Source organism: Perognathus longimembris, chromosome 10, assembly GCF_023159225.1.
Source record: "Perognathus longimembris pacificus isolate PPM17 chromosome 10, ASM2315922v1, whole genome shotgun sequence".
Classification (NCBI taxonomy): Eukaryota; Metazoa; Chordata; class Mammalia; order Rodentia; family Heteromyidae; genus Perognathus; species Perognathus longimembris.
The window spans coordinates 9450917-9463682 of NC_063170.1; the positions used below are offsets into that span (position 1 = coordinate 9450917).

Below are 12766 nucleotides of genomic sequence, written 5' to 3' on the forward strand. Positions count from 1 at the left end.
AAATATATTATAAATTATATATTAAAATTACATTTTATAAATATACATTTTATATTAATGTATATTTTTTAGGGGCTTAGGGGAGTGTGGTAGTAGAACACCTGCCTGAACTGAAGCTCAAAGTCCTGTGTTCAAACCCAATACTTACAAAAAAAATTTTAAGTTCCCTGTATCAAAAATGTTCACCATTCAAAAGTAGACATAAATACTCCTTAAATAAAGATTTGGTATTAAAAAAAACTTCAATTCAAAATAACAAACAGTAAACCATATATTAATGAAGGAAAAAGGTTTCTCCCACTTAAATACCAAGAAGAAAAATTTTAATTCTCATTTAGTGAACAGAGGCTATTAGCCAAACAAAGTCCAGAATCTTAGTTAACATTTAATTCTATATTAGCCTTTGAGTTTTTAAATCCTTAGTGCTGAGCACTGTCCCCCAGGATAGAGCTCTACTACTTTGAGCCACAGCACCACTTCCAGTTTTCTTGTGGTTAATTGGAGATCAGAGTCTCACAGACTTTTCTGCCCGGGCTGGCTTTGAACTACGATCCTCAGAACTCAGCCTCCTGAGTAGCTAGGATTACAGACCACTGGCACCCGGCCATGCCCTGACTATTTTCTAGAACTCTGTTCTCTCATTATTCGAATTTCCTTTCTTAGAATTTCATTACTAGAATTTCCTTTATTAGAATTTTCTTCCTCTATCCTTCAAAATACTAACGATAAGAATATATGGAGACAACTAAAACTTACTCACTGCAAGTAACATGCTTCAATGAACTATCACAGTTTCAATACTGTTAAGAGTTAAACAAACAAATTTAATCTCCAAACACTATACTCTTCACATGCATGAAAAATAAAAACCCTCATCTAATCTTTTTAAAAGGACAAAAGAAGTTATAAGTACCTTTGGTACTGCAGCCTGGAAAACAAAGTCCGTCATGTCTAGCTCTGTGCTATTGGAGGCCTGTATTGTTATCACTGTTACACTGGGGTTGGTATTTGACCGTTCAAAGGTGAATTCTATCTTCAAGCCATTTTTACTGTATGCTGTGATGGAGGGGATACCTGGGAAGGTACAAGAAGATCAGATTTAGTTTACTGTGTCGGCTTAATGCTTGGGAATTACTTCCTTTCCTCAACCATTTCTCCTGGCTCAGTGCTCCACGATGGTGGTAACAACAATAGCTATACCTGTAGCGATGTCATTGAAGAGAGGCTGTGATGAAAGCCCATCCAATAGGAAAGGGGGCTGGGATATCTGTGGGACTGAGGCAGGGGTAGGAGCAGTAGCTGGAGTACCTGAAAGAAATATTCCAATGGAAAGTCAACCTTAGCTAGTATGTCAAAGCTCAACAAGAAAACATAAAAGATTAAACAATGATCTCAAGTTAAGGAAAGGATTCTGTAAGCAACAAGCAAAGGCATAGACCAAAAAGGAAGAAAAACTAAAAATCCCTATACTTTGTTCCCATTTAAAAAATCCCATCAAGCCAGATGCTGGCAACTCATGCCTGAAATCCAAGCTACACAGGAGGTTGAGATCTGAGGATTGCAGTTCAAAGCTAGCCCACGTAGGAAAGTCCATGAGACTATTCATTTCAATTAACCAGAAAAACTGGAAGTAGAGCTGTGGCTCAAAGTGTTAGAGCACTACTAGTCTTGTACAAAAAGAGCTCAGGGACAATGCTCAGGCCTGGAGTTCAAGCCCCATCACAGCCCCCCCCCCCCCAAAAAAAAAAAGCCATCAGAGACCAGGTAAAGATGGCTCAAGCCTGTAATCCTAACTACTCAGGAGGTTGAGATCTGAGGATTGTGGTTTGAAGCCAGCTCAGGCAGAAAAATATGAGACTCTTATCTCCAATTAACCACCAAAAAAAGCCCTAAGTGGAGCTGTGGCTAGGATTTAATCTCAGAACCTGGGCACTGTCTGTCCCTGAGCCTTTTTGCTCAAGGCTAGTGCTCTACCACTTATAGCCTTTCTTTTTATTAATGGTTAATTGGAGATAGTCTCACAGACTTTTCTGCCCAGACTAGCTTCAAACTTCCGAACCTCAGGCCTCACCCTCTTGAATATCTAGGATTATAGGTGTGAGCCACCAGCACCCAGCTAACCTAGAATGCTTTTGATTAATTCTTGTATGTGTAGATAGAGGGAGCGTGTACCAAAGTATTATAGCAAGACACTTTCTAACACTCAATCACTAAAACAACAAACACACAAAATATTTACCATAAGGACAATGGATAAATTGTAGGATTAAATATTAGACATATCTATATAATAGTAGATACATGAATTCACTAGCTAAACATATTAAGTATTCATAGATTATTCCCACAAATACACTGTTTAGCAAAATGTATAGTCCAAAATAAATTCAGTTGGACAATATTTTAAAACTGTAGAGACTTACAAATAATAATTAACAAATACTCAAGAATAGTAAACACTAGTGTTAAACATCACTTTAGGGTAGGCAGCAGTTACTATTGGAATCAAAATGAGCTTGGGATGTAGCTCAGCAGAGGATTTGTATAGTAGGGGCTGTGGGATTTGAGTCCCAACATCACAAAAAATATAAGTAAATAAAAAGATGAAATGGGACATGGTTGGGGAAAATACTCAGGAAATAGCAATGCTTTTATTGGTATTTTGTTGTACAAGCTGAATGAAATAAACCACCATATTGCCATTTTTATTTGATCTTCCCAGAAAAGAACAAATTGAAGATCAAACAACAGAAGCAAGTCATAGAACATGACCATGAATTGAAATTATTTTTAAAGGCAGAAGAGAATTATCAACATAAAAATGTTAACTTTAAAGATTCCCAACTATTTATGAAACATGTAATTTATAATAGAATTGGAGGCATAGTTCAGTCGTAGAACACATACTTAGCATGTGGAAAGTTATAGATTCAACTCCTAGCACCCATTCCTATTTAAAAAAGAGAAAAAGTAGGGTGCTAGTGGCTCACACCTGCAATCCCAGTTATTCAGGAGGCTGAGAGCTGAGGATGGCAATTTATTTTTTATTTTTGGCCAGTCCTAGGCCATGAACTCAGGGCCTGAGCACTGTCCCTGGCTTTTTTTTTTCTCAAGGCTAGCACTCTGCCACTTGAGCCACAGCGCCACTTCTGGCCACTTTCTGTATATGTGGTGCTGAGGAATTGAACCCAGGGCCTCATGTATATGAGGCAAGCACTCTTGCCACTAGGCCATATCCCCAGCCCCATGAGGACGGCAATTTAAAGCCAACTCAGGCAGAAAAGTCTGTGAGATTCTTATCTCAAATTAACCAGCAAACACCCAAAAGTAGAGCTGTGGCTCAAGTGTGTCAAGAGTACCAGCCTCAAGTGAAAAAGCCAAGCGAGAGAACAAGGCCCTGAGTTCAAGCCCTAAAACTGACAAAGAAATAAAACAGAATTAACACAGTATTTTTTTTACGTTTGGGATATCTTCATAATAATATAAAAGATAAAAAATAAACTAGGACAAAACTCCAACATACTAGGCTAGGGATGTAGCTCAGAACCATGTACAAGGTCCTGAGTTTAATCCCAGCACAAGAAAAAAAATAATGAAAATTAGCGAAGAAAGTAGAATATAGATGGCTAAACAAAGTACAACAAATAAACTAAATACCACAGAATATGTAATTAAGCAGTTTATCAATGAAGTATATAAGTATACAAAGAAATGTTGATATAGTTCTAGGTTTTTTCTATCTGCCAAAGTACTTTTCCCACCATTCCTTGCTTTCTTTTTTTAATGTTTTTATTATGTTTCGGTAGTTGTACACAGGAGTTGCCATTCAAGAAAGAAGCTTATGAGTACAATGCATCTTGATCAATCACTCCCCCCTACCATTTCTCACTTTCAAAACAACTACAGAAATGTATTCTTGGGGAAAAAAACCAGAGTTTACCTAGGACATATATACAACTCTCTCAAGTTTTATCCTTTCTCTCCTGTACAAGTAAACACTTCGGTAGAACAACAGAAACTCACTGTTCCAAATCCCCCCAAAACACATACTACACTTAATCACTATACAATAAAGTGTAATTATCAAGATGGATTCAAGAGAAGAAAATTCAAAACTTTTAAAAATACAAAGAAAAGGGCTGGGGATATGGCCTAGTGCCAAGAGTGCTTGCCTTAAATACATGAAGCCCTGGGTTCAATTCCCCACAGCATATACAGAAAACGACCAGAAGTGGCTCTGTGGCTCAAGTGGCAGAGTGCTAACTTTGAGCAAAAAGAAGTCAGGGACAATGCTCAGGCCCTGAGTCCAAGGCCCAGGACTGGCAAAAAAAAAAAAAAAAAAAAAAAAAGTGCTTTAAATAAAAAGAAAAAATTTTTTAAAATACAAAGAAAAAAATAAAGAAAATGGGGAAATGTGTTTAAAACACATTTTGAAGAAGGAAAGCAAAAGGCTAAGCTTTTAAATATTGTGTCAGTTTTCTTTTACACCTAACACTAAGGAAAACAAACTGACATACTGAACTGAAACCCCGTTAATACAATTACTTAAAGGTAATTTTTAAAAAAGCCAAAAACAAAATATGAAGATTGTATAATAAATGAGTTACGGATATACAAGCACTCAAAAATCAAATTTCATTTGCAATGCAAATGTTAGTAAATATTAAACATTCCCCAAGATTGAACAAATCAACAAAATAATACAGCTAGTTTCACCTATTATATATAGCCCTTTCTATAAAGTGAAACTGAAAGCCAAGTAAACTGTGGAAATTATTGGTAAATAACATCTACCAAGTTTCCCTCTGTGTCATGCACTGAATGAGAAAGTGGTCCTCAAAAAAATCCTTAGTTTAACCAGATTCAGAAAGATGAAAGTACTTCATTGTATAAAAGCAATCCAAATTAAGTACAAGTTAATGTATTTTGTTGAAGCAATTATATAAGAAAACCCTAAAAACAAATATCACCAACTATAAAGCACCTGAGTGAAAAATAGTGTACATTCTTTTTGTTTAACATTTTTTAAAGACAAAGTCTCACTAGGTAGCACAGTTGGCTTCAAACTCACATATCCTCCTGCCTCAGCTACCCAATGGCTGAGATTACAAGTACACATCAGCAGCTGAGCACTGGTGGCTCATGCCTATAATCCTAGCTTCCTAGGAGGCTGAGATATGAAGATCACAGTTTGAAGCTAGCCCGGGCAGGAAAGTCTTTGAGACTCTTATCTCCTCTACACTACCAAAGAAGCCAGAAATGGAACTGTGGCTCAAGTGGTAGAGTGCTAGTCTTGACCAAAAGAAGCTCAGGGATAGCGCCTAGACCCTGAGTTCAAGCCCCAGGACCAGTACCAAAAACCAAAACCAAAACAAAACAAAAAAGAAACTAGGCATCACCATGCCTACCAGGATTAAAATTTTAAATAGCTGTTTAAATATTTTATTAGGTAATATTCACTATTAACTAGGCATGATTAGCACATGCCTATCGTCTCAGGAGGCTGAGGCAAGAGAACTGTAAGTTCAAGTCTGACATGAGGTATGGAAAGAAAACCTGTCTCAGCTACTCAGGAGGCTGAGATCTGAGGATCATGGTTTGAAGCTAGCCCGGGCAGAAAAGTGCCTGTGAGAGTTTTATCTCCAATTAACCACTCAAAAACTGTAAGTGGCACTGTGGCTCAAGTGGTAGAGCGCTAGCCTTGAGCACAAAGAGGCTCAGGGACAGTGTCTGGTGCCCAGGCCCTAAGTTTAAGCCCCACACTGACAAAAAAAAAAAAGACTAATAAATAAAATTTAAATTATAAAGACTGTGTACTGGGGCTGGGGATATGGCCTAGTGGCAAGAGTGCTTGCCTCGTATACATGAAGCCCTGGGTTCAATTCCCCAGCACCACATATATAGAAAATGGCCAGAAGTGGTGCTGTGGCTCAAGTGGTAGAGTGCTACCCTTGAGCAAAAGGAAGCCAGGGACAGTGCTCAGGCCCTGAGTTCAAGGCCCAGGACTGGCAAAAAAAAAAAAAAAAAGACTGTGTACTAACCTGCTTTTCCAGTTATCCAACATAACTTTAATATCTGAAGATTTGAAATTGACTATTTATGAATCACTAAAAAGTACATAACAAGTAACATTTTAAAATTGTGCTAAGACATACAAATAAATCATAAGCTCTTGCTGTATTAGGGAAAAATCATTTAACCAATGATAGGGAGTCTAACTGACCAATCTGCATCCTTATCCTATGGCTATGTTCTGCTCAAGGTCATTTATGTTGTAATTTGCCATTTACAACACTTTTCCAGTTATAATTTGCTCTGCAATTCAGGATAACACAGTAACTACAGTGATGCTCTCGGACACTGGGAGTTCATAACATCACTAAAAGTTACAAATCAGTTACAAATGTCTACCAGATCGATTCCCCAGCACCACATATATAAAAAATGGCCAGAAGTAGCGCTGTGGCTCAAGTGGCAGAGTGCTAGCCTTGAGCAAAAAGAAGCCAGGGACAGTGCTCAGGCCCTGAGCACAAGGTCCAGGACTGGCAAAAAAACAAAAACAAAAACAAATGTCTACCAGAATATGAACAAAAACTCAAAAACACATTCCCAAAGGAAAAATTACTTGAGTTATAATTATAAACATTTTCTCCTTTAGTTGCTTAAATAACAGCAAGAGTAAGAAGAAGGGAGGGGAAAAGGTAGGCAGTAAGTCAGCATCTCACCATGAATGGCCATAGACAATGAAAACTAAACATAAATGCAAAGAAATGTAGAAAAAGTTATGTTGAGACACCAACTAAAGGCACAGGTAACTTGGGATATATTCTTTACAAGCCTAAAAGTCCTTTCTATGTAAAAAGTACTATGAGTAATTTATCCTCCCAAAGGGGAAATTACCCTAAGGAATCCTTATGCATTATCTTTAGTGAATAAGTACAGCAGTTACATCCTACATGTTGTAAAGATTCTGTTTTGTGCTATAGGCATGGCTCCAATGATACCTGCTTGGTAGGTGCCAAAGCCCTGAGTTCAAACCTCAGTAGCACCTCAAAAACAAAACAAAACAAAACAAAAAACCCACAGACCCTATCTCTGCTTCATAGTTAGACACTTCCATCTTCACCTGATTTTTCTGCAGGAAAATCAGTGTTCAGCATTATTTTTTCCCTAAGGTCTCTAAGTATCGAAGCATTCAATAGCTGCCATGTGGCCTCACCTGTAAGGGTGATATCTCCCAGCAAATCAAGAAGTTCTCCACCAGCAGAAGCTGGTTTGCTTGTAGGTGCAGTTGGAATAACAGGTGTTATGTCATTTCCTCCCAACAAATCCAATAAATCATTTGCCTAAACAAGGAAACAGTAACTCAAATCATTAGTTATTTGTCTAAACTATATGACACAAAGCTCTTCCAATACTTAAAAATAAGGAAGGGAATCATCAAGTAACTCAAAATATCAAAAGAATTTAGCTAAGAAATAAGCTACTCTGGACTACTGGATCATCAGGAACCCTTTACAAGCAAGTGAAAGACTACCTGGCTGGTGGGCTGGGGCCCAGAGGGTGGTGGTTTAGTCTCTAGTGGAGCTGGTTCTGTCTCCCCATTTGTCTGCACAATCTCAGTAGGGCCATTTGTGGTCACTTTTTCCATGACAGGCATCCTCTCCAGTAGGGCAGACCTAGAAGAATCTGAAGTGGTTAAATTCTAGGCAGTTAACCTATATTCCCTACCTCAAACAATAATTATTCACAAGTTTGAAATCTAACATGGAGAGCCATCTCCTATCCCCTCCCAAAATTATAAGATTACAAGAAAAGATCTAAATTCCCGAGTGGATCAGAGATATGCAAAAACCCATGAATAAATAAAAATGTTCACCTTACATCCCAAAACATGTATTTCAACAGTAGAGTGGGAATGAATGAAATGTAATCAACACATATTAACAGTCTCAAATTAAGAAGTTAAGATACTGGCTGTCTGTGTACATCACCTTTATAACAATTTTTAACAAAAGATTCTAGCTGTATGACACAGTTCTGTAATCCTAACATTTGAGGCAGGAAAATTGCAAATTCAAGGCCAGGCTAATTTGAATAGTGAGACCCTGACTTTTTTTTTTTTTTTTTTTGCCAGATCTGGGGTATAAACTCAGGGCCTGGGCACTGTCCCTGACCTTCTTTTGCTTAAGGCTAGCACTCTACCATTTGAACCACAGCACCACTTCTGACTTTTTCTGCTTATGTGGTACTGAGGAATCAAACCCAGGGCTTCACACATGCTAGGCAACACTCTACTACTAAGCCACATTCCCAGCCCTAGATGCTATCACTGAAAAAATAAATAAATAATAAAAGATACTGTATAATAGGGGGGAAAAAAGATGCAACTATCAAAATAACCGCAATCAGTACTGGATGAAAGTATTTCTCTTCAAACAGCAACAACAACAAAATTCTTACTCTGTATCCAAACAAACTGGAAAATGAAACAAACTTTACATGTCAAAGGAGAAATGGAAATGAAACAATAGAACACAATAAATTTATATCTCATACCTAAGCAAATCAGAAAATGGGACAAAACAAAAGCAGTCAAGTAATGAGAAATAGATATAGCACACAGAATGATTATCCTTTAAGGATTATTGAGATAATTTAATAAGGATGCTACAGATGCTTAGTTTCTTTTGCTTACCTCATGTGGTCATATTTCTTAAAAAGTGCATTATATTCTACTGCCCTCTGCTGGAGTTCCACATCAATGCTGCTTCCATAGATGGAAACCACTTTCTTAATTCGGCTGTGGGATAAAATGATAAATAAAATATAATACCCAAAAGGAAATTTACATGAGCAAGAAGAATGTTTAAATCACATTAATTTCTGGTTACTTTTTATTTTTTGGTCTGTTGTGGGGCTTGCACTCAGGGCTTGGGCGCTGTCCATGAGCTCTTCTGCTCAAGGCTAGTACCCTACCACTTTGCGACAGAGCTCCACTTCTGGTTTTCTGGTGATTAGAGATAAGAGTCTCGCAGACTTTCCTGTCTGGTCAGCCTTTGAACCATGATCCTCAGATCTCAGCCTCCTGAATAGCTAATAGGTGGTGAGGTACCAGCTCCCAGCTAGATCAAATATTTTAATATTTACCTTAAATTACATAACAAAACAACTTTTGTCTTCATTCATCCAATTGTCACACCATTGTTCTATTATAATTATGTTGGACTTTTGTTTGTTACATATCCCAGGCCCTGACATACACTACAGAAACCCATGAATTTCTATGCCACAAAATCAACTTGTGGTCATTTCTCTTCTCCAATAATTGTTTTAAAAGGCTGGGAATATGGCTCAAGTTGTAGAGCTCCTGCCTACCAGGCACAATACTGGGGTTCTAATCCTAGTACCAACAAAGGGGAAAAAAAAAAAACCCCAAATCTTTAAAGTAAGCTTTTAGCATAAACATCTTAACCACAAATTCTTGTAGTTCACAAATACTAAAAGCCAAAAATAACAGTCTCAAAAGATCTTACATTTAAAAATAAAGCAGCTGGGCACCACTGGATCACACTTGTAACCCTAGCTACTCAGGAGACTGAGATCTAAGGATCATGGTCCAAAGCCAACCCAGGCAGAAAGTTTGCAAGACTCTTATCACCAATTAACCACCAAAGAGCTAGAAATGGTGCTGTGGCTCAAGGGATGGAGTGCAGGCCTTGAAGAAAACAAATCTCAAGGACAGTGCTCAGGAGCTGTGCCTAGGACTGGCACAAAAAAAATAAATCAAGATTTAAAAAAATAAAGCAAATGGTCTAAGAGAAATTAAATTTGCCTGGAAAATTAACCCAAGAATCAACTCCCATTCAAACATAGCAAAGTACTTCACATACAAACATGAAAAAATAAGGACATTCACTAAAACTGGCTTTAAAGGGAAGAGGAGAATAAAAAGTAATAGAGAGGTGATTTTGAAAAAAATCAAAATTATACATTACATGCATGTATAGGAATATAATGAAACCCCTTGGTACTATATGCTAATAAAGTGAAGCCGGGCACTGGTGGCTCATGCTCGTAATCCTAGCTCCTCAGGATGCTGAGGATCTTTAGGGATTATGGTTTAAAGACAGCCTGGGCAGGAAAGTTTGTGAGAATCTCCAATTAACCACCAGAAAACAAGAAGTGGAGCTGTGGCTCAAAGTGGTAGTGCACTCGCCTTGAGCTTTTTAAAAAGCTCAAAGATAGCACCCAGACCCTGAGTTCAAGCCCCATGACCAACAAAAAGAAAAAAAACAAAAAACAAAAAACAAAGAGAGTCTAATGTAAAGATTTTAATCATCAGAATATTCATGGTTCTACTCCTATTCAGATAACTCAAAATATTATATTAAACTAAAACTTTTATGTAAAAATAGCTTCTCTTTTTCTCTCTTCTAAAGTGCTAGAAATCAATCATAAATTCTTAACTTTTTAGCTTCAAAATTCCCTGATAGAATAGGATAAGGAGAGAGAACAAAGTACATATGAAATAAGAATTAGGAATGAACTGATCCTTATGAATGTGGGTAGATTAACGAAATAAAAACTCATTTTATTATTTTCTCTGATGCTGTCTTTACCTGACATGTTTTGCAATAAACCATTTTTATTGTGTGTGTGTGTGTGTGTGTGTGTAAGTGTGCACATGTACATGTATATGTGTTTGGCTGGAAATTGAAGCCAGGACCTTATGCATGCTAAGCTAGCTCTCTACCACTGAGCTACAGCCCAACCATAATAAATCATTTTAAATTATAAAACAACCTATTCAGTCTACTTTTCTTCAATACTCACTTTACAGTGCAGGTGAATCGAGTCGAAAGCTTCATAATGGCAGTGAGGGCATAACCTCGTGTCACAGAGGTGGACATATTAGAGATTAGGACACTTTCTAAAATATCCAAGACTTCATCCTCTGTTACCTAGGGACAAAAACGAAGGGGAGAAAAAACATACAGTGTGAATGGTAACACTGAACATCTGAATCTGACAGAATCAAGTTAGAATGCTGCCAACCATTACAAGAGCCCTGAATACCACCACCTGCACTTGGCTAGCCCACTAGTCAAAAAGTGGAGCTCCAGCCAGGCACTGGTGGCTCACTCCTGGAATCCTAACTCAGGGGGCTGAGGTCTGAGGATCCCAGGTTGAAGCCAGCTAAGGTAGGGAAAGTCTGTGAGACTGATCTCCAATTAACCACAAAAAGCCAGAAGTGGAGCTGTGGCTCAAGTGCTAGAGTGCTAGACTTGGGCACAAAAGCTAAGGGACAGCACTCAGGCCCAGAATTCAAACCCCAAGAATGGAAGGGGAAAAAAAGGTAGAGACTAAAGCACATATTTTGTAAAGAGAAATCTGAAGAGTTCAAAGGCTGTTATCACAACTTGCTGAAGTCAGTCCTCTAAGGAGCAAATTAAAACAAAGAAATGTGCCTCATTTCTTCTTGCTCATCAGCTACAGGGTAAGAGATAAATAATTCAGCTTGCTAGGGAGAGAAATAAGCCTAAAATGTTTGTGGATTTTGTTTTTAGTGCTAGGGATTGAATCCAAGGCTGTATACACCTTACCACTGAGCTCCATTAATGTTTCAACCTCTCACAATGTTCCATCTCCAAAATTAGCATGTTTCCCAACATAATTCTAGTACTACTTGAAATAATTTTTAAAGCATGAATTTCAACTCCCCATTAAACGCTACTCTCCCACAACCCCACAACCCAAAATACTGTTCTCCCTTCCTTAACCAAAATTAACAAGGAATACCTGAATAGGCTCTTCTTCTTCACACTGGCCAGATACAAGAAGATCACCATATTCACCTATACACCATGCAGCTACTTGTACCAAAGGTTGCTGTCAAAAGAAAAGTCAAGGACTTCAGGCTGGGAATATGGCCTAGTGGCAAGAGTGCTCGCTTTGCATACATGAGGTCCTGGGTTCGATTCCCCAGTACCACATATATAGAAAATGGCCAGAAGTGGCGCTGTGGCTCAAGTGGCAGAGTGCTAGCCTTGAGCAAAAAGAAGCCAGGGACAGTGCTCAGGCCCTGATGTCAAGGCCCAGGACTGGCAAAAAAAAAAAAAAAAAAAAAAGGACTTCAATTTTGCCAAAAATACTTAATGACAAGCATAGATTATTTAATCACAAAGGAAAGGAGTGCATATACAGTGTTAGAAATAGTAGCATATCAGAAAAATAAATAGAAGATTTTCCTAGACTAGCAAATGAAGTACTTACTTGAGAATAATCACCAAGAATTGCTTTGTACAAGCGCTGAACAGTATAAGCATGCATCTCCACACTATTGGTTATTAACTGGATTAAATTGGGGACTGCATCATCACGAACGTAACTTCCTGCCTAAAAGGAAATGCACAGTTATCACTAGAAAAAAATGCAGCAATAGTAACAAACGTTTTTTTTTTTCAACATTTTGTTTAAATGTTGGTGTAAATTAATTGCAGAGGCATCAGAGTGATATTTCCATACATATATGCAATACTTTGATCAAATTCACTGATCTATTGTATTCTTAGTCCCCTCTTCTCCTTTACCTTTTGTAAACAGTTCTGAGGCTGGCTTTGAACCACAGTCCTCAGATCTCAGCCTCCCGAGTAGCTAAGATTACAGGCATGAGCCACCAGCATCCAGCTAAGGGTTCAAAGTTTTAAGCGAGTAGCCATACACCAGTGGCTCACATCTGTAATCCTAGCTACCCAGGAGGCTA

At 38.0% G+C, this 12766-nt stretch overlaps 1 protein-coding gene across 2 annotated transcripts in view; it reads right to left on the reverse strand.

The window, feature by feature from the left end:
* Ap1g1 (adaptor related protein complex 1 subunit gamma 1) overlaps nucleotides 1–12766 on the reverse strand; it is a 67179-nt gene that overhangs the window by 8145 nt on the left and 46268 nt on the right. For both annotated transcript variants that reach the window (XM_048355175.1, XM_048355176.1), the window contains 8 exons: nucleotides 12277–12399; nucleotides 11803–11892; nucleotides 10837–10964; nucleotides 8699–8803; nucleotides 7538–7679; nucleotides 7220–7346; nucleotides 1201–1308; nucleotides 914–1074 (listed from right to left, as the gene is read on the reverse strand). In XM_048355175.1, coding sequence (XP_048211132.1) covers nucleotides 914–1074; nucleotides 1201–1308; nucleotides 7220–7346; nucleotides 7538–7679; nucleotides 8699–8803; nucleotides 10837–10964; nucleotides 11803–11892; nucleotides 12277–12399 — 984 coding nt within the window. The remainder of the gene's footprint in view (nucleotides 1–913; nucleotides 1075–1200; nucleotides 1309–7219; nucleotides 7347–7537; nucleotides 7680–8698; nucleotides 8804–10836; nucleotides 10965–11802; nucleotides 11893–12276; nucleotides 12400–12766) is intronic.